The sequence below is a fragment of the Manis javanica genome, chromosome X (assembly GCF_040802235.1).
Source record: "Manis javanica isolate MJ-LG chromosome X, MJ_LKY, whole genome shotgun sequence".
Classification (NCBI taxonomy): Eukaryota; Metazoa; Chordata; class Mammalia; order Pholidota; family Manidae; genus Manis; species Manis javanica.
In genome coordinates, this window is record NC_133174.1 from 58357208 (window position 1) to 58377855 (window position 20648).

Genomic DNA, 20648 nt, shown 5'->3' on the forward strand with positions numbered 1-20648 from the left:
ACAGGGATGCCAACTCTCCCCAGTGTTATTTAACATAGTACTGGAGGTCCTAGCCATGGCAATTAGACAAAACAAAGAAATACAAGGAAACAAGATTGGTAAAGAAGAAGTTAAACTGTCATTGTTTGCAGATAACATGATATTGTACATAAAAGACACTAAAGACTCCACCCCAAAAGTACTAGAACTAATATCGGAATTCAGCAAAGCTGCAGGATACAAAATTAACACAAAGAAATCTGTGGCTTTCCTATACACTAACAATGAACAAATAGAAAGAGAAATCAGGAAAACAATTCCATTCACAACTGCATCAAAAAGAATAAAATACCTAGGAATAAACCTAAACAAAGAAGTGAAAGACTTATACCCTGAAAACTATAAGACACGCTTAAGAGAAAATAAAGAGAACAGTAACAAATGGAAACTCATCCCATGCTCTTGGCTAGGAAGAATTAATATCATCAAAATGGCCATCCTGCCCAAAGCAATATACAGATTTGATACAATCCCTAACAAATTACCAACAACATTCTTCAACAAACTGGAACAAATAGTTCAAAAATTCATATGGAAACACCAAAGACCCCAAACAGCCAAAGCAATCTGGAGAAAGAAGAATAAAGTAGGGGGGATGTCACTCCCCAACTTCAAGCTCTACTACAAAGACATAGTAATCAAGACAATTTGGTACTGGCACAAGAACAGAGCCACAGACCAGTGGAACAGATAAGAGACTCCAGACATTATCCCAAACATATATGGTCAATTAATATTCTATAAAGGAACCATGGATGTACAATGGGGAAATGACAGTCTCTTCAAGAGATGGTGGTGGCAAAACTGGACAGCTACATGTAAGAGAATGAAACTGGATCACTGTCTAACCCCATACACAAAAGTAAATTCAAAATGGATCAAAGACCTGAATGTAAGTCATGAAAAAATAAAACTCTTAGAAAAAAACATAGGCAAAACCCTCTTGGACATAAACATGTGCAACTTCTTCATGAACACATCTCCCTGGGGAAGGGAAACAAAGGCAAAAATGACCAAGTGGGACTGAATCAAGCTGAAAAGCTTCTGTACAGCAAAGGACACCATCAATAGAACAAAAAGGTACCCTATAGTATGACAGATCCAATAAAGGGTTGACATGCAAAATATATAAAGAGCTCACACACCTCAACAAGCAAAAGCAAATAATCTAATTAAAAGTATGGGCAGAGGAGCTGAACAGACAGTTCTCCAAAGAAGAAATTCAGATGGCTAACAGACACATTAAAAGATGCTCCACATTGCTAGTTATCAGAGAAATGCAAATTAAAACCACAATGAGATATCACCTCACACCAGTAAGGATGACTACCATCCAAAAGACAAACAACAACAAATGTTGGTGAGGTTATGGAGAAAGGGGAACCCTCCAACACTGCTGATGGGAATGTAAATTAGTTCAACCATTGTGGAAAGCAGTATGGAGGTTCCTCAAAATAGACTTACCATTTGACCCAGGAATTCCACTTATAGGAATTTACCCTAAGAATGCAGCACTCCAGTTTGAAAAAGACAGATGCACCCATATGTTTATCACAGCACTATTTACAATAGCCAAGAAATGGAAGCAACCTAAGTGTCCATCAGTAGATGAATGGATAAAGAAGATGTGATAAATATACACAATGGAATATTATTCAGCCGTAAGAAGAAAGTGAATCCTACAATTTGCAAAAACATGGATGGAGCTAGATGGTATTATGCTCAGTGAAATAAGTCAAGCAGAGAAAGACAAATACCAAATGGTTTCACTCATCTGTGGAGTATAAGAACAAAGGAAAATCTGAAGGAACAAAACAGGAACAGAATCACAGAACCCAAGAATGGACTAACAGTTACCAAAGGGAAAGAGACTGGGGAGAATGGGAGGGTAGGGAGGCATAAGGGTGGGGAAGAAGAAAGGTGGTATTATGATTAGCATATATAATGTGGGGGGGGGCATGGGGAGTGCTGTGTTACACAGAGAACACAAGTAGTGATTCTACAACATCTTACTATGGTGATGGACAGCGACTGTAATGGGGTTTGTGGGGGGGACTTTGGGTAGGGGAGAGCCTAGTAAACATAATGTTCTTCATGTAATTGTAGATTAATAATTAAATGAAAAAAAGTAAAAGAAAAGCCTCTACCGTGTATTTTAGAGGTAATGCTGTAGATGGAAATGTTCGTAATGATAAATACCTGTCATCAGAGGTAATAAAAAGAGATAGAGAAAGAGTACAGAATATGATACCTAATGTATAAAGAATGGAGGAGGAATAAAAGGAGGGGGAGAAAAAGAACCTTTAGATTGTGCTTATAATACCATACTAAGTGAGTTAACTTAGGCTCTTGGAGAGTAAGGAAGTTAACCATGAACATCTGGTAATCACAAATCTAAAGCCTACAATGGCAATAAGTACATACCTATTGATAATCACCCTAAATGTAAATGGACTGAATCTACCAATCAAAAGAGATAGATTCACAGAATGGAGAAAAAAACAAGACCCAACTATATGCTGCTATAAGACACTCACTTCAAACCCAAAGACATACAGAGACTAAAGATGAAGGGATGGAAAAATATTTCATACAAATAATAGGGAGAAAAAAGCAGGAGTTGCAGTACTTGTATCAGACAAAATAGACTTCAAAACAAGGAAAGTGACAACAAAGAAGGACATTACATAATGATAAAGGTGTCAATCCAACAAGAGGATATAACCATTATTAATATCTATGTATCCAACACAGGAGCACCTATAGATGTGAAACAGATATTAACAGAATTAAATGGAGAAATAGAATGTAAGTCATTCTTTCTAGGAGACTTCAATACGTAAGGAGTGAGAGGCATTAGAACAGATGGACCTAACAGACATGTACAAAACTGTACACCAAAAGCAGAAGGATACACATTCTTTTCAAGAGCACATTGAACATTTTCCAGAATAGACCACATACTAGGCAACAAAAAGAGCTTCGGTAAATTCAAAACATTGAAGTTCTACCAGCCAACTTCTAAGCTTACAAGAGTGTAAAACTAGAACTAAATTGCACAAAGAAAACAAAAGGCTCACAAACACATGGAGGCTTAAGAACATGCTCCTAAATAAACAATGAATCAATGACCACATTAAAACAGAGATCAAGGAATATTTGGAGACAAATGAAAACAACAGCACAATGCCCCAACTCCTGTGGGATGCAGTGAAGGCAGTTCTCAGAGGGAAGTATAGAGCAATCCAGGCATATTTAAAGAAGGAAGACAATCCCAAATGAATAGTCTAACGTCACAATTATTGAAACTGGAAAAAGAAGAAAAAATGAAACCCAAGGTCAGCAGAATTAGGGACATAATAAAGATCAGAGTACAAATAAATAAAATAGAGAAGAATAAAACAATAGAATATATTTAAAAACCAAGAGCTGGTTCTTCGAGAAAATAAACAGAATAGACAAACCCCTAGCCAGACTTAATAAAAAAATGAGAGAATCTACACACATACACAGAATAAGAAATGAGAAATGAAAAATCATGATGGACACCACAGAAACCCAACGAATGGGTTTAGAGAAAACTATGAAAATCTACATGCTAACAAACTGGATAACCTAGAATGGACAACTTTCTTGAAAAATACAACCTTCCAAGACAGACCAAGAAAGAAACAGAAAATCTAAACAGACCAATTACCAGCAATGAAATTGAATCGGTAATCAAACACTACCCAAGATCAAAAGCCCAGATCAGATAGATTCACCACTGAATTTAATCAGACATTTACAGTAGACATAATACCAATTCTCCTTCAAGTTTTTGAAAAAATAGAAGAAGAGGGAATACTTCCAAACTCATTCTATGAAGCCAACATCACTCTCATACCAAAACCAGGCAAAGACACAACAAAAAAAGAAGACTGCAGACAAATATACCTGATGAACATAGATGCAAAAATACTCAACAAAATATTAGCAAACTGAATTCAACAATAAATCAAGAGGATCATACACCATGATCAACTGGGATTCATTCCAGGGATGCAAGGATGGTATAACATTTGAAAACCCATCAACATCATCCACCACATCAACAAAAAGGACAAAAACCACATGGTCATCTCCATAGATGCTGACAAAGCATATAACAAAATTCAACATCCATTAGTGATAAAAACGCTCAACAAAATGGATATAGAGGGCAAGTACCTCAACATGATAAAAGCCACATATGAGAAACCCACAGCCAACATCATACTTAACAGTGAGAAGCTAAAAGCTTTTCCTCTAACATCGGGAACAAGACAAGGAGGCCCACTCTCCTCGCTTTTATTCACCATAGTACTGAACGTCCAAGCCAAGGCAATCAGACAACACAAAGAAATAAAAGGCACTCAGATTGGTAAGGAAAAAGTCAAACTGTCACTGTTTACAGATGACATAATATTGTACTTAAAAAACCAGAAAGAATCCACTCCAAAGATACTAACAAATATCTGAATTTAGCAAACTTTCAGGACATAAAATTAATATACACAAATCTGTTTCATTCCTATACACCAGTGATGCACTAGCAGAAAGAGAAATCAGGAAAACAATTCCATTCACAATTGCATCAAAAAGAATAAAATAACAAGGAAAAAACCTAACCAAGGAAGTGAAAGTCCTATACCCTGAGAACTACAAGACATTCTTAAAAGAAATTAAAGAGGACACTAACAAATGTAAATTCATCCTATGCTCTTGGCTAGGAAGAATTAATATTGTTAACATGACAAACCTGCCTAAAGCAATCTATAGATTCAAGGCAATCCCTATCAAAATACCGAAAGCATTCTTCAATGAACTGGAACAAATAGTTCTAAAATACATATGGAACCATAAAAGACCCTGAATAGTCAAAGCACTACTGAGAAGGAAGAGTAAAGTAGGAAGGATCTCGCTTCCCAACTTCAAGCTCTACTAGAAAGCCACAGTAATCAAGACAATTTGGTACTGGCACAAGAACAGACCCACTGACCAGTGGAACAGAATAGAGAGTCCAGATATTAACCCAAACATATGTGGTCAATTAATATACAATAAAGGAGACATGGATATACAGTGGGGAAATGACAGCCTCTTCAACAGCTGGTGTTGGCAAAACAGGACAGCTGCATGTAAGAGAATGAAACTGGATTAATCTCTAACTCCATACACAAAAGTAAACTCCAAATGGATCAAAGACCTGAATGTAAGTCATGAAACTATAATACTCTTAGAAGATAATATAGGCAAAACTCCCTTGAATGTCCACATGAGCAACTTGTTCATGAACATATCTCCCCGGGCAAGGGAAACAGATGGAAAAATGAACAAGTGGGACAATATCAAAATGAAAAGCTTCTGTATGGCAAAGGACACCATCAGTAGAACAAAAAGGCATCATAAAGTATGGGAGAATATATTCATAAATGACATATCCAACAAGGGGTTCACATCCAAAATATATAAAGAGCTCATGCACCTCAACAAACAAAAAGCAAATAATCCAATTAGAAAATGATCAGAGGATCTGAACAGACACTTCTTTCCAAAGAAGAAATTCAGATGGCCAACAGGCACATGAAGAGATGCTCCACATCGTTAATCATCAGAGAAATTTAAATTGAAATCACAATGAGATATCACCTCACACCCGTTAGGATGGCCAACATCCAAAAGACAAACAAGAACAAATGTTGGGTAGGTTGTGGAGAAATGGGAACCCTCCTCCATGGCTGGTGGGAATGTAAATTAGTTCAATCTTTGTGGAAATCAGTATGGAGGTCCCTCAAAAAACTCAAAATAGAAATACCATATGACCCAGGAATTCCACTCCTACGAATTTACCCTAAGAATGCAGGAGCCCTCTTTGAAAAGACATATGCATCCCTATATTTATGGCAGCACTCTGTACAATAGCCAAGAAATGGAAGCAACCTAAGTGTCCAACAGTGGATGAATGGATAAAGAAGATGTGGTACATATAAACAATGGAATATTATTGAGCAATAAGATGAAAACAGATCCTAGCATTTGCAACAACATGGACGCAGCTAGAGGGTATTATGCTCAGTGAAATAAGCCAGGCAGAGAAAGACAAGTATCAAATGATTTCACTCATCTGTGGAGTATAAGAACAAAGAAAAAAACTGAAGGAACAGAACAGCAGCAGACTCACAGAATCCAAGAATGGAGTAGCAGTTCCCAAAGGGAAAGGGACTGGGAAGGATGGGTGAGAAGGGACAGATAAGGGGTAAAAGGGGCATTATTATTAGCCCACATAATGCAGGGGCAGGCACAGGGAAGGCAGTATAGTGCAGAGAAGACAAGTAGTGATTCTATAGCATCTTACTATGCTGATGGACAGTGACTGTAATGGCGTGTGTAGTGGGCATTTGATAATGGGGGGAAGCTAGTAACCACAATGTTGTTCATGTAAGTTTATATTAATGATACCAAAAAACGTCTCACATCTTGCAAAAACCCAAAACAGAAAAATATTGGAACTTTCCAAACATAATGAAAACCTTGATCCCAAATATCTAGATGGCTAAAAAAGCACCAAGCACAAGAAACAAAGAAAATTACTTCAAAATGCATCATCAAATTGCTCAAAACTAATGATAAAGAGAAAAATCCAAAAATCAGATATAAAAGACATTTTACATAAAGAAGAACAAAAATAAGGAATCTGTATTTCTCACCAGAAACAATGCAACAGGAAGATTACAGAGCATCTTTAAAATTCTCAATGAAAATAAAGTTGTCCATTTTAAATTCTATGCCCTGAAAAAATATCATTCAAATACAAAATACCTCACAGCCATTAGGATGCCTAATATCAAAAAAAAAAAAAACAGGAAATAACTATTGTTGTAAAGGACATGGAGAAAATGGAACCTTTGTGAACTGTTGGTAGAAAAGTAAAATGGTGCAGCCACTATGAAAGACAGTATGATAGTTCCTCAAAAACACTGAAAATCTAACTACCATATGATCTATCAATTCCACTTCTGGGGTTATACCCAAAATATGAAAGCAGGGTATCAAACATATATGGGCACACCCATATTCACAGCAGCATTATTCACATTAGCCAAAGGTGAAAACAACACATGTGTCTATCAACAGATAAATAGATAAACAAAATGTGGTGTATACATACAACAGAACATTATTTGACCTTCAAAAGGAAGGAAATTTTAACACATGCTATAATCTGGATGAACTGTGAGGACATTTTGCTATGTGAAATATACCAGTCACAAAAAATGAAAATACTGTTTGATTTCATTTTGAGATATCTATATCAGTCACATTTCATACAAACAAAAAGCAGAATGGTGGCTGCCAGGAACTGGAGGGAGTGGGGAATGGGAAGTTATTATTTAATGGGTGTGAGATTACAGTTTGAAAGATGAAGAGATTTGGAGATGAACGGTGGTAATGGTTATAAAATATTAATGTACTTAATGCCACTGAACTTTACCCTTAAAAATGACTAAGATGGGGAGAAAGGGGAACCCTCTTACACTGCTGGTGGAAATGTAAATTAATTCAATCTTTGTGGAAGGCAGTATGGAGATTCCTCAAAAAACTCAAAATAGAAATACCATTTGACCCAGAAATTCCCCTCCTAGGAATTAACCATAAGAATGCAGCATCCCAGTTTGAAAAAGACATATACACTCCTATGTTATTGCAGTACTGTTTACAATAGCCAAGAAATGGAAGCAACCTAAGTGTCCATCAGTAGATGAATGGATAAGGAAGAGGTGGTACATATACACAATGGAATATTATTCAGCCATAAGAAGAAAGCAAATCCCACCATTTGCAACAACATGGATGGAGCTACAGGGTATTATGCTCAGTGATATAAGCCAGGTGGAAAAAGACAAGTATCAAATGATTTCACTCATATGTGGAGTATAAGGTGAAAGAAAAAAACTGATGGAACTACAGAGCAGGAGAATCACAGAACCCAAGAATGGACTAACAGGTACCAAAGGGAAACGGACAGGGGAGGATGGGTAGGAAGGCAGAGACAAGGGGGGAAAGGAGGCATTACAATTAGCAGGCATAATGTGGGAGCAGGGGTGTGGGGAGGGTTGTACAACACAGAGAAGACAAGTAGTGATTCTATAGCATCTTACAACGCTGATGGACAGTGACTGTAATGGGGTATGTGGTGGGGACTTGATGATTGGGGTAGTCTAGGAAGCATAATGTTGCTCATGTAATTGTAGATTAATGATACCAAAAATTTTTTAAAAAGGAAAAAAAATGACTATGATGGTAAATCCTATGTTATGCAAATTTGAAAATAAGAAAGCAGGAATGGCTATACTAATATGAGGTAGAGTGAACAGCAAAAAAAAAAAACAGAAAGGGGCATTATATAACGATAAAACAGTCAGTACGTGAAGAAAGACCAGCTGTAAATATGAATGCACCAAACAAGAGCTATAACATATTTGAAGTAAAAGTTTATAGAAATAAAAGGGGAAATAGGTAAATCCATAGTTTAAGTTAGAGACCTCAGTACGCTTACCTCAAAAATTCCTACAATAACTACAGAAAAACTCAGCAAAGATACAGAAGAACTCAGCATACCATCAATCAACAGGATCTAATAGACATTTAGAGAACACTTCTCTCAAAAAGAGCTGAAAATACATCATTTCAATTCTCCACACCATATTCACCAAGATATACTTATCTTGGGCTATAAAATTAACCCTGTAAGATTATGAAAAGAAAGACTACAAACTGGGAGAAAACATTTGCAAACCACACATATGACAAAGAACTCTTACCTAGAATACATAAAGGATTCTCAAACTTAAAACTAAAAAGTAAAACAATCCAATTGTAAAATGGACAAGAGACATTTCATGAAAGAGACGCACATACAAAGGTATTCAACATAAGCAGCCATTTGGAAAGCTTGAATAAACTCACAAAATTGTGAGCTAAATATAAAATATAAACAGCTAAAATATAAAAACAGTTACAATACCAAATGCTAGCAAGAATGTAGAGAAACTGTAACTCTCATTCATTGTTGGTGGGAATGCAAATTGGTGCAGCCACTCTAGAAAACACTTTGGCAATTTATTAAAACCTAAATAGCCCAACAATTGCACATCTAGGTATTTATCACAGGAAAATGAAAACTTATGTCCACACAAAAACCTATACATAAATATTTATAGCAGCTTTATAATAGCTAAAACCTAAAAACAAGCGATATTTCTTTCAATAGGTGAATGGTTAAACTCATACCATCCATGCCATGCACTACTGAGCAATGAATGAAAACAACTATTCATACAAACAAAAACTTGGATGGATTTCAAGGACATTATGTTAAGTGAAAAAAGCCAATCTCTGAAGATCACAAAACGTATGATTCGACTTAATATTCTTGGAATGACAAAATTACAGAGATGAAGAAAATAGTGCTTGCAAGGGCTTAGACATGATGGGGGTAGAGCAAGTAATGGTGTGAATATAAAGGGGTAGCATTAAGGGAAACATTCGGGGTGAAATAATTCTGCATCTATTGCAGTGGTAGTTACACAAATCTACACATGGGATAAAATGACAACTATACAAACATTCTCTACCAATGATAATTTGTTGTTTTTGATAATATAATTATAGCGGGTAATCACTTGAGGAAATTTGGTAAAATATACATAGTACTTATTGTTACAATGGGGGGGCAATAAATTTTCTTCTGAATCCTAACTAGTATTGCTTTTATAAACTTTTTTCCTTTGTGGTATTTTTGCAACTTCCTGTGCATCTATAACTATTTCAAACTAAAGTGTTCTTTAGTAAGAATTTGAAACTAAGACATTTCCAAACACAAATGTTGAAATAAGTCATCACCAGCAGACCAGCATTATAAGAAATGTTAAAAGATGTCTGTGACAGAGGAGCCAAGGTGGTGGCATGAGTAGTTCAGCAGAAATCTTCTACCAAAAACATACATATTTTTGAAAATACAACAAATACAACTATTCCTAAAAGAGACACCAGTAGATACAGTACAACAGTCAGACTACATCTACATCTGCAAGAACTCAGTATCACATGAAGGCGGTAAGATATAAGCCACGGGCCATCGGAACCCGAACGCCCCCCTATCCCAGACCCTGGAGGGAAGAAAGAAGTCAGAGTGGGGAGTGAGTGAAAGCCCAGAACTGCTAAACAATCAGCTCTAGAAATCCACAGCAGGACCACAGACACATAGTGCACGGGGTGCTGGATATTAGAGAAAAAGAAATGTAAAACCTGGGGGCAGGTCCCCGTAACTGGTGCCCCTGAGACAAAAGAAAAGGGAGTGCTTTTTGCAAGTCTTAAAGGGACAGGGACCTCACAGCTGGACGAAGTAGTCCCAAAACAGACACCCCAACACCTGGGAATCTGGGGAACTCTAGGCGACCTAACCCCATGGGTGGCACTGCAGCTCGGAAGCCCCTCATTCCTATAAGCAGCCTGCCAGTCGTTGCCCCAACTGGCGCGGACTCGACACACAGGTCCAGCAGTGGGAGAGGAGCAGCGCGTGCCAGGGAAGGTGGTGCCAGAGGGGCCCAGAACAGCTGGCGCAGCCCCATGGTGGCAGCAGTTGAGTGGCCCAGGGCCAGCCCATGTGGGCAAGCAGCAGCGGCAGCAACAGAGCTGCCTGTGTGAGCCCATGGGAGCAGCACCTGAGTGGCCCAGGAACAGTCCACGTGGGCCAACACTGGTGGTGAAAGAGTGGTGCACACGAGCCCAAGGGGGCAGTTGAGAGGGGGGCTGGGAGTGGCCTGGGTGAGCCCACAGCAGTGGTGAATGAGCAGCCCGGGAATGGCCCGGGAGCACGCGGGCAGCGGCAGTGCGAGAGGGGACTGGGAGAGGCTCGCATGAGCCCACGGCAGCAGAGGAGGAGGAGCCCAGGAGCAGCTGCACCCCCAGCATCCACTCAGCAAGGCACAAACCTGCCCAAGCCAGACCCAAAGGCCACTGTTGGCACACAGATGCATGGCAGGGTGGCCACTTTTGCGGGAGAGCACACGCAGTGCGCCTGCCACTCCCTGCAGGGCCCTCCACTACTCTAACAGAGACCCTGCCCACAACAGCTAAGGGGATAAACCTGGAAGATGCTCCAGGAGTGCTGGTAACAGACACACGCAGCGGAGAAGGGCAAGGTGACATGCAAGCAGGAAAGGAGTTGGTTCTCCCAGCTGAAACACGTGCTACTGGCCTACAGCTACCTCTATCATCATGAAAAGGCAGAAAAATTGAGTCGAGTCCAAACTAGTCCACATAACCCCTAAGAGAGGGCCAGGAGAGAAGGACCTAGCCAATCTCCCCAAAAAAGAATTCAAAATAAAGGTCATAACCATGCTGAAGGATCTTCAGAGTAATATGCAAGAGCAAAGGGATGAAGTCCGGAGAGAGATTACAGAAATGAAACAATCTCTAGAAGGACTTAAGAGCAGACTGGATGAGGTGCAAGTGGCTGTAAATAGAATAGAAATCAGAGAACAGGAATGCAGAGAAGCTGATTCAGAGAGAGAAGAAAGAATCTCCAGGAATGAAAGAATATTAAGAGAACTGTGTGACCAATCCAAAAGGAACAATATCCACATTATAGGGGTACCAGGAGAAGAAGAGAGAGAAAAAGGGATACAAAGTGTCTCTGAAGAAATAATTGCTGAAAACTTCCCCAAACTGGGGGAGGAAATAATTGCTCAGACCACGGAAGTACACAGAACTCCCAACAGAAGGGACACAGGAAGGACAACACCAATACACATAATAATTAAAATGGCAAAGATCAAAGACAGGGACAGAGTTTTAAAGGCAGCTAGAGAGAGGAAAAAGGTCATCTACAAAGGAAAACCCATCAGGCTATCATCAGACATCTCAACAGACACCTTACAGGCCAGGAGAGAATGGCATGATATATTTAATGCAATGAAACAGAAGGGCTTTGATCCAAGAATACTGTATCCAGCATGATTACCATTTCAATATGAAGGAGGGATTAAACAATTCCCAGACAAGCAAAAGTTGGGGGAATTTGCCTCCCACAAACCACCTCTACAGGGTATTTTAGAGGGACTGCTCTAGATGGGAGCACTCCTAAGGCTAAACAGATGTCACCAGAGAAAATAAAATCACAGCAAAGAGAGCAGACCAAACAAATAGTAACTAAAAACAAAAAATAAAACCAACTACCCACAAAAGCAGTTAAAGAAAACACAAAAGAGCACAGAATAAAACAACCAACATATAATTAGTGGAGGAGGAGGAACAAAAGGGAGAGAAACAAAGATTCACCAATGTCTATAATAGCTCAATAAGCGAGTTAAGTTAGGCACAAAGATACCAAAGAAGCTAATCTTGAACCTTTGAAAACCACAAACTTAAAGTCTTCAATGGCAATAAGTACATATCTTTCAATAATCACCCTAAATGTAAATGGACTGAATGTACCAATCAAAAGACACAGAGTAATAGAATGGATAAAAAAGCAAGACCCATCTATATGCTGCTTACAAGAGACTCACCTCAAACCCACAGACATGCACATATTAAAAGTCAAGGGATGGAAAAAGATAATTCATGAAAACAATAGGGAGAAAAAAGCAGGTGTTGTAATACTAGTATCAGACAAAATAGACTTCAAAACAAAGAAAGGAACAAGAGATAAAGAAGAACACTACATAATGATAAAGGGCTAAGTCCAACAAAAGGTTATAACCATTACAAACATATATGCACCCAATATAGGAGCACCAATATATGTGAAACAAATACTGACAAAACTCAAGGAGGAAATAGAATGCAATGTATACATTTTAGGAGACTTCAACGCACCACTCACTCCAAAGGATAGATCCAACGCACAGAAAATAAGTAAGGACACAGAGGCACTGAACAATACACTAGAACAGATGAACCTATTAGACATCTATAGAACTCTACATCCAAAAGCAACAGGATACACATTCTTCTCAAGTGCACATAAACTTTCTCCAGAATAGACCACATAATGGGCCACAAAAACAGACTCAGCAAATTCAAAAAGACTGAAATTCTACTAACCAACTTTTCAGACCACAAAGGAATAAAACTAGAACTAAATTGTACAAAGAAAGCAAAAAGGCTCACAAACACATAGAAGCTTAACAACATGCTCCTAAATAATCAATGTATCAATGACCAAATTAAAATGGAGATCCAGCAATATACGGAAACAAATGACAACAACAACAAAACGCCCCAACTTCTGTGGGACGCAGCAAAAGCAGTCTTAAGAGGAAAGTATAACAGCAATCCACGCATATTTAAAGAAGGAAGAACAATCCCAAATGAATAGTCTAATGTCAGAATTATCGAAATTGAAGAAAGAAGAACAAATGAGACCTAAGGTCAGCAGAAGGAGGGACATAATAAAGATTAGACAATAAATAAATAAAATTGATAAGAATGAAAAAATAGAAAAAATCAATGAAACCAAGAGCTGGTTCTTTGAGAGAATAAACAAAATAGATAAGCCTCTAGCCAGACTTATTAAGAGAAAAAGAGAAACAACACACATCAACAGAATCAGAAACGAGAAAGGAAAAATCATGACGGAACCCAAAAAAATACAAAGAACTATTAGAGAACACTATTAAAACCTATATGCTAACAAGCTGGAACACCTAGAAGAAATGGACTTCCTAGAAAAATACAACCTTCCAAGACTGACTAATGAAAAACAGAAAATTTAAACCAACCAATTACTAGTAAAGAAACTGAAGCAGTAATCAAAAAACTACCCAGGAACAAAATCCCAGGGCCAGATAGATTTACCTCGGAATTTTATCAGACATAAAGAGAAGACATAATACCCATTCTCCTTAATGTTTTCCAAAAAATAGAAGAGGAGGGAATACTCCCAAACTCGTTCTAAGAAGCCAACATTTCCCTAATACCAAAACAAAGCAAAGACTCCACCAAAAATGAAAATAACAGACCAATATTCCTGATGAATGTATTATGCAAAAATACTCAACAAAATATTAGCAAACCGAATTCAAAAATACATCAAAAGGATCATACACCATGACCAAGTGGGATTCATCCTGGGAAGGGAAGGGCGGCACAACATTCGATAATCCATCAACATCATCCACCACATCAACAAAAAGAAAGACAAAAACAACATGATCATCTTCATAGATGCTGAAAAAGCATTTGACAAAATTCAACATCCACTCATGATAAAAACTCTCAGAAAAATGGGAATAGAGTGCAAGTACCTCAACATAATAAAGGCCATGTATGATAAGCCCACAGACAATATCATACTGAAGAGCAAGAAGCTGAAAGCTTTTCCACTGAGTTCGGGAACAAGACAGGGATGCCCACTCTCCCCACTGTTATTCAGCATAGTACTGGAGGTTCTAGCGATGGCAATTAGACAAACCAAAGAAATTCAAGGAATCCAAATTGGTAAAGAAGAAGTTAAACTGTCACTATTTGCTGATTACACGATATTGTACATAAAACACCCTAAAGCCTCCACCCCAAAACTACTAGAACTGATATTGGAATATAGCAAAGTTGCAGGATACAAAATTAATACACAAAAATCTGTGGCTTTCCTATACACTTACAATGAACCAACAGAAAGGGAAATCAGGAAAACAATTCCAATCACAATTGCATGAGAAAGAATAAAATACTTAGGAATAAACCTAACCAATAAAGTGAAAGGCCCATACCCTGAAAACTGTAAGGCACTCTTAAGAGAAATTAAAGAGGACACTAGCGAATGGAAACTCATCCTATGCTCTTTTCTAGGAAGAATTAATATTGTCAAAATGGCCATCCTGCCAAAAGCAATATACAGATATGATGCAATCCCTATAAAATTACCAACAACATTCTTCAATGAACTGGAACAATTAGTTCAAAAATTCATATGGAAACACCAAAGACCCCGAATAGCCAAAGCAATCCTGAGAAGGAAGAATAAAGTGGGGAGGATCTCACTCCCCAACTTCAAGCTCTACTACAAAGCCACAGTAATCAAGACAATTTGGTACTGGCACAAGAACAGAGCCACAGACCACTGGAACAGATTAGAGACTCCAGACATTAACCCAAACATATATGGTCAATTAATATATGATAAAGGAGCCATGGACATACTATGGGGAAATGACAGTCTCTTCAACAGATGGTGCTGGCAAAACTGGACAGCCACATGTAAGAGAATGAAACGGGATCACTGTCTCACCCCATACACAAAAGTAAATTCAAAATGGATCAAAGACCTGAATGTAAGTCATGAAACCATAAAACTCTTAGAAAAAAACATAGGCAAAAATCTCTTGGACACAAACATTAGTGACTTCTTCATGAACATATCTCCCCAGGTAAGGGTAAAAAAAGAAAAATGAACAAGAGGGACTACATCAAGTAGAAAAGCTTCTATACAGCAAAGAACACCATCAATAGAACAAAAAGGTATCCTACAGCATGGGAGAATGTATTCATAAATGACAGATCTGATAAAGATTGGACATCCAAAATATATAAAGAGCTCACACACCTAAACAAACCAAAAGCCAATAACACAACTAAAAATGGGCAGAGGAGCTGAACAGACAGTTCTCCAAAGAAGAAATTCAGATAGCCAACAGACACATGAAAAGATGCTCCACATCGCTAGTCATCAGAGAAATGCAAATTAAAACCACAATGAGATATCACCTCACACCAGTAAGGATGGCTACCATCCAAAAGACAAACAACAAATGTTGGCGAGGTTGTGGAGAAAGAGGATCCCTCATACACTGCTGTTGGGAATGTAAATTAATTCAACCATTGTGGAAAGCAGTATGGAGGTTCCTCAAAATGCTCAAAATAGAAATACCATTTGACCCAGGAATTCCACTTCTAGGAATTTACCCTAAGTATGCAGCAGCCCCGTTTGAAAGACAGATGAACCCCTATGTTTATCACAGCACTATTTACAATAGCCAAGAAATGGAAGCAACCTAAGTGTCCATCAGTAGATGAAGGGATAAAGAAGATGTGGTACATATACACAATGGAATACTATTCAGCCATAAGAAGAAAACAAACCCTACCATTTGCAACAACATGGATGGAGCTAGAGGGTATTATGCTCAGTGAAATAAGCCAGGTAGAGAAAGATGAGTATCAAATCATTTCACTCATCTGTGGAGTATAAGAACAAAGGAAAACTGAAGGAACAAAACAGAAGCAGAATCACAGAACCCAAGAATGAACTAACAGTCACCAAAGGGAAAGGGACTTGGGAGGATGGGAGGGAAGGGAGGGATGAGGGCAGGGTAAAAGGGGGTATTACGATTAGCATGTAAAGTGTGTGGGTCGGGGCATGGGTAGGGCTGTGCAACAGAGAGAAGACAAGTAGTGATTCTACAACATCTTACTACGCTGATGGACAGTGACAGTAATGGGGTTTGTGGGGGGGATTTGGTGAAGGGGGGACCCTAGTAAACATTATGTTCTTCATGTAATTGTACATTAATGATAACAAAATAAAAAAATAAATTTCTTGAGCAACACTGTGGTTACTAGATTCCACCCATTATCAAGTCCACACCACATACCCCATTACAGTCACTGTCCATCAGCGGACTAAGATGCTACAGAGTCACTACTTGTCTTTTCCGTGCTACACTTCCTTCCCCCTGCCCTCCCCCCCCCCACACACTGTGTGTGCTAATTGTAATGCTCCTTTTTCCCCTTATCCCTCCTTTCCCACCCATTCTCCCCAGTCACGTTCCCTTTGGTAACTGTTTGTCCATTCTTGGGTTCTGTGAGTCAGCTGCTGTTTTGTTCCTTCAGTTTTTTCCTTGTTCTTATACTCCACAGATGAGTGAAATGATTTGATACTCATCTTTCTCTGGGTTATTTCACTGAGCATAATACTATCTAGCTCCATCCATGTTGTTGCTAATGGTAGGATGTGTTTTCTTCTTATTGCTGAATAATATTCCATTGTGTATACATACCATATCTTCTTTATCCATTCATCTACTGATGGACACTTAGGTTGCTTCCATTTCTTGGCTATTGTAAATAGTGCTGCAATAAATATAGTGGTGCATATGTCTTTTTCAAACTGGCTCCTGCATTCTAAGGTTAGATCCCTAGGAGGGGAATTCCCAGGTCAAATGGTATTTCTATTTTGAGTTTTTTGAGGAACCTCCATACTGCTTTCCACAGAGGTGGAACTAATTTACACTCCCACCAGCCGTGTAGGAAGGTTCTCCTTTCTCCACATCCTCGTCAACATTTGTTGTTGTTTGTTTTTTGGATATTGGCCATCTTAACTGGTGTGAGGTGATATCTCATTGTGGTTTTAATTTGCCTTTCTCTGATGAATAGCGATGTGGAGCACCTTTTTATGTGCCTGTTGGCCATCTGAATTTCTTCTTTGACGTAGTATCTGTTCAGATCCTCTGCCCATTTTTTAATTGGATTATTTCCTTTTTGTTTCTTGATGTGCGTGAGCTCTTTGTATATTTTGGATGTCAACCCCTTATTGGATATGTTTTTTATGAATATATTGTCCCATACAGTAGAATGCCTTTTTGTTCTACTGATGGTGTGTCCTTTGTTGTATGGAAGCTTTATACAGGTGTTCTTTGTACTATTCTTATTCTTGCAATTTTTCTGAGTTTGATATTATTTCCAAATAAACCTTTTAAACTGCATATTGTCACTGAAATCCTGATGTACCCAATTCAGCTATATCAAGGATTAAAAATTAGGCTATTAAATGTGATATGTCAGGAGCAATGCAGGTGAACAATTATTGCTATAAAAACTGCAACTTCCACATCCTGTAAACAAAGAGATGCGCTGGCAAGAAGCCATGTAACAAGTATGCAATCTCAGTTCTCTTGGCCCCCTGTTTTTTATCAGGGCTTGCATCTTAGCAAATACCAAAAAGGGGATCTAAGTTTTGAAAAATATTCACGTTATTAATATCTTTACCTTTTAAAATAATTTAGTGGTAAAGAAGTTTTTCAGCATTAAATTCTCCCATGCACATGACATAAATTTCTGGAAAATATAATTTGAGAAAATGGTCTGTTTGGGCAACTTAATATTCTGGTTAAGTGAATTACTCATTTTAATGCTTCCAATATTGTTGTTGAAAAAAATCTTTCTAAACTGTATCAGTATATTTAATTGCCTTTTTGGGTAAAATACATTGATCCTAATAGAACCTCTTTGTAAATGGTCATCAGCCCATCAATGTTTCTTGTCCAGGAGTGTGGATGTGGGTATGTATACATACATACATGTGTATGTATGATCATGAGCTGAACGTGAACTACTGATATTTTTAAAACTAAATCCCATTGTCTGTCTATTATCATTTCTTCTCTATCTTAAAAACTCACAGCATAGAGAACCCTGTTTCATGTCAAAAAATTATTTTCCAAAAATATGTCATGTCCGAGAAGTATATTTTATTTTTCCTTCTACACTGTAGAAGAGACTATAACAATCTGATGCTTTTTAAGAAGGTAGGAATGCTGAAGCAAATGTCTAAACTGGATTTCAAAATGTGAATTAACATTTTGAAAAGTTCAGTAAGCTAATATTCAAAAGTAAAAACTTCTTATACCTTGTTTGCTAGGTTTATAGTGCTGAGAGCCTTATCACGATATTCTCTGTTGTCCCAATCCAAATAAGTGGTGGCTAGTAACCGTAGAACTTTAGCCTATAATTAAAAATAGAAAAAAAGTACACAGCTGAGGGTTAAATTGCAATACAATAGCTGTCTAGCACTTGTGTAGTAACAGGCATCTTCTCAAACATAAGTTATCATTATGAAACAGCATTTTCCTTAAGTAATCACACAGTCTGATTTATGTCCCATAATTATACTACACATATCAAATACTAAGCATTTTACAGTAATAGCTTATTTACATTTAATATAATTATTTTCCTAGGTGTTTTAGCATCAAAGTACTTAATCCTTAAACAAAAAAGGAAACTAAGGCCCAGCAACATTTAATTTAATCATCTTACCACCTACTGTATAGGTAGACCTGTATTACACCTTCATCAAAATAGATAAATAGACATAATCTCTTTCTCAAAGGCTTTACACCCTAGTTGGGATTAACCATTAAGACCAAGGGCATATATACCACCATGTGAGTTCAAAATAGATAAATTTTCATAGAAAATATTTCTCCCTATCCAGCTGTTTTAAAATTTCTACTATATTGCTGAATGAAGTCATACTCTGCAGCCAGGTCTACATTGATAAGGGGAGTAAACTCAAGTCAGCATAGACATATTTTACTACAGGTTGCCATTTTGAAAGAAGGAGCTCTATTTCAATGAAAAATCTGCCTTTTACACATAATAAGGACAGTAGGACCAGGCAATGGTGATCTTCTAACATTTAAAAAGCTATGTTAAGGTGGGGCCAAGATGGCGGCGTGAGTAGAGCAGTGGAAATCTCCTCCAAAAACCATACATATTTTTGAAAATACAACAAATACAACTCTTCCTAAAAGAGACCAGAAGACACAGGACAACAGTCAGACTACATCTACACCGGCGAAAACCCAGCGCCTTGCGAAGAGGGTAAGATACAAGCCACAGTCTGCCGGGACCTGAGCACCCTTCACCTCAGCTCCTGGCAGGAGGAGAGGAGTCAGAATGGGGACGGAGAGGGAGCCCAGGACTGCTAAATAGCCAGCCCTAGCCATCTGCACCAGAGTGCAGACACACAGTGCATGCACGGGGGGGGGGGGTGCTCGAAACTAGGGAAACAAGATAGTAAGAACTGTGAGCGGGTCTCTGCAGCTGGTGCCACTCGGACAAAAAAAAGCAAGTGCTTTTTGCAAGTCTTAAAGGGACAGTGACCTGACAGCTGGACAGAAGCATCCTGGGACACTTCGCCCAGCAGCTGGGAATCCCAGGAAACTCTGGGTGCTCTAAACCCCTGGGCAACAGCACAGCTTGGAGGCCCCTCATGGAGATAAACAGCTTCCCAGCCGTTTCCCCTCCGAAGCAGCTCCGCCATATTGGAGCAGCAGCCTGAGGCAGGCCACGCTCAAAGCAACTGCAGAGCTAAATTCCACAGTGGCCCGGCAAGAATCAGAAGCACCATCTGAGCACAGCTGCTCACAACAAGCCACTGGAGGTCGCTGTTTTCCCAGGAGAGGAAGGCCACAAACCAGCAAGAAGGGACGTACTCCAAGCCATCACATGCACCAGCTCTGCAAACTCTCTCTATTGCCATGAAAAGGCAGAAGAATTTGATACAGACCAAAATCACAGAGTCAACCATTCAGAAGGAGATACACCTAACCAATCTTCCTGAAAAACAATTCAAAATAAATGACATAACCATACTGACAGAGCTGCAGAGAAATGTGCAAGAACTAAGGGATGATGCGTGGAGGGAGATTAAAAAAATGAAACAGTCTCTGGAAGGATTTACAAGCAGAATGGATAAAATGCAAGAGGCCATTGATGGAATGCAAACCAGAGAACAGGAA

General features: G+C 38.5%; 1 protein-coding gene across 1 annotated transcript in view; it reads right to left on the reverse strand.

Moving 5' to 3' along the window:
• TEX11 (testis expressed 11) overlaps positions 1-20648 on the reverse strand; it is a 391628-nt gene that overhangs the window by 245786 nt on the left and 125194 nt on the right. The window contains exon 11 of the mRNA XM_073227602.1: positions 18752-18847. Within this exon, the coding sequence (XP_073083703.1) occupies positions 18752-18847 (96 nt within the window). The remainder of the gene's footprint in view (positions 1-18751; positions 18848-20648) is intronic.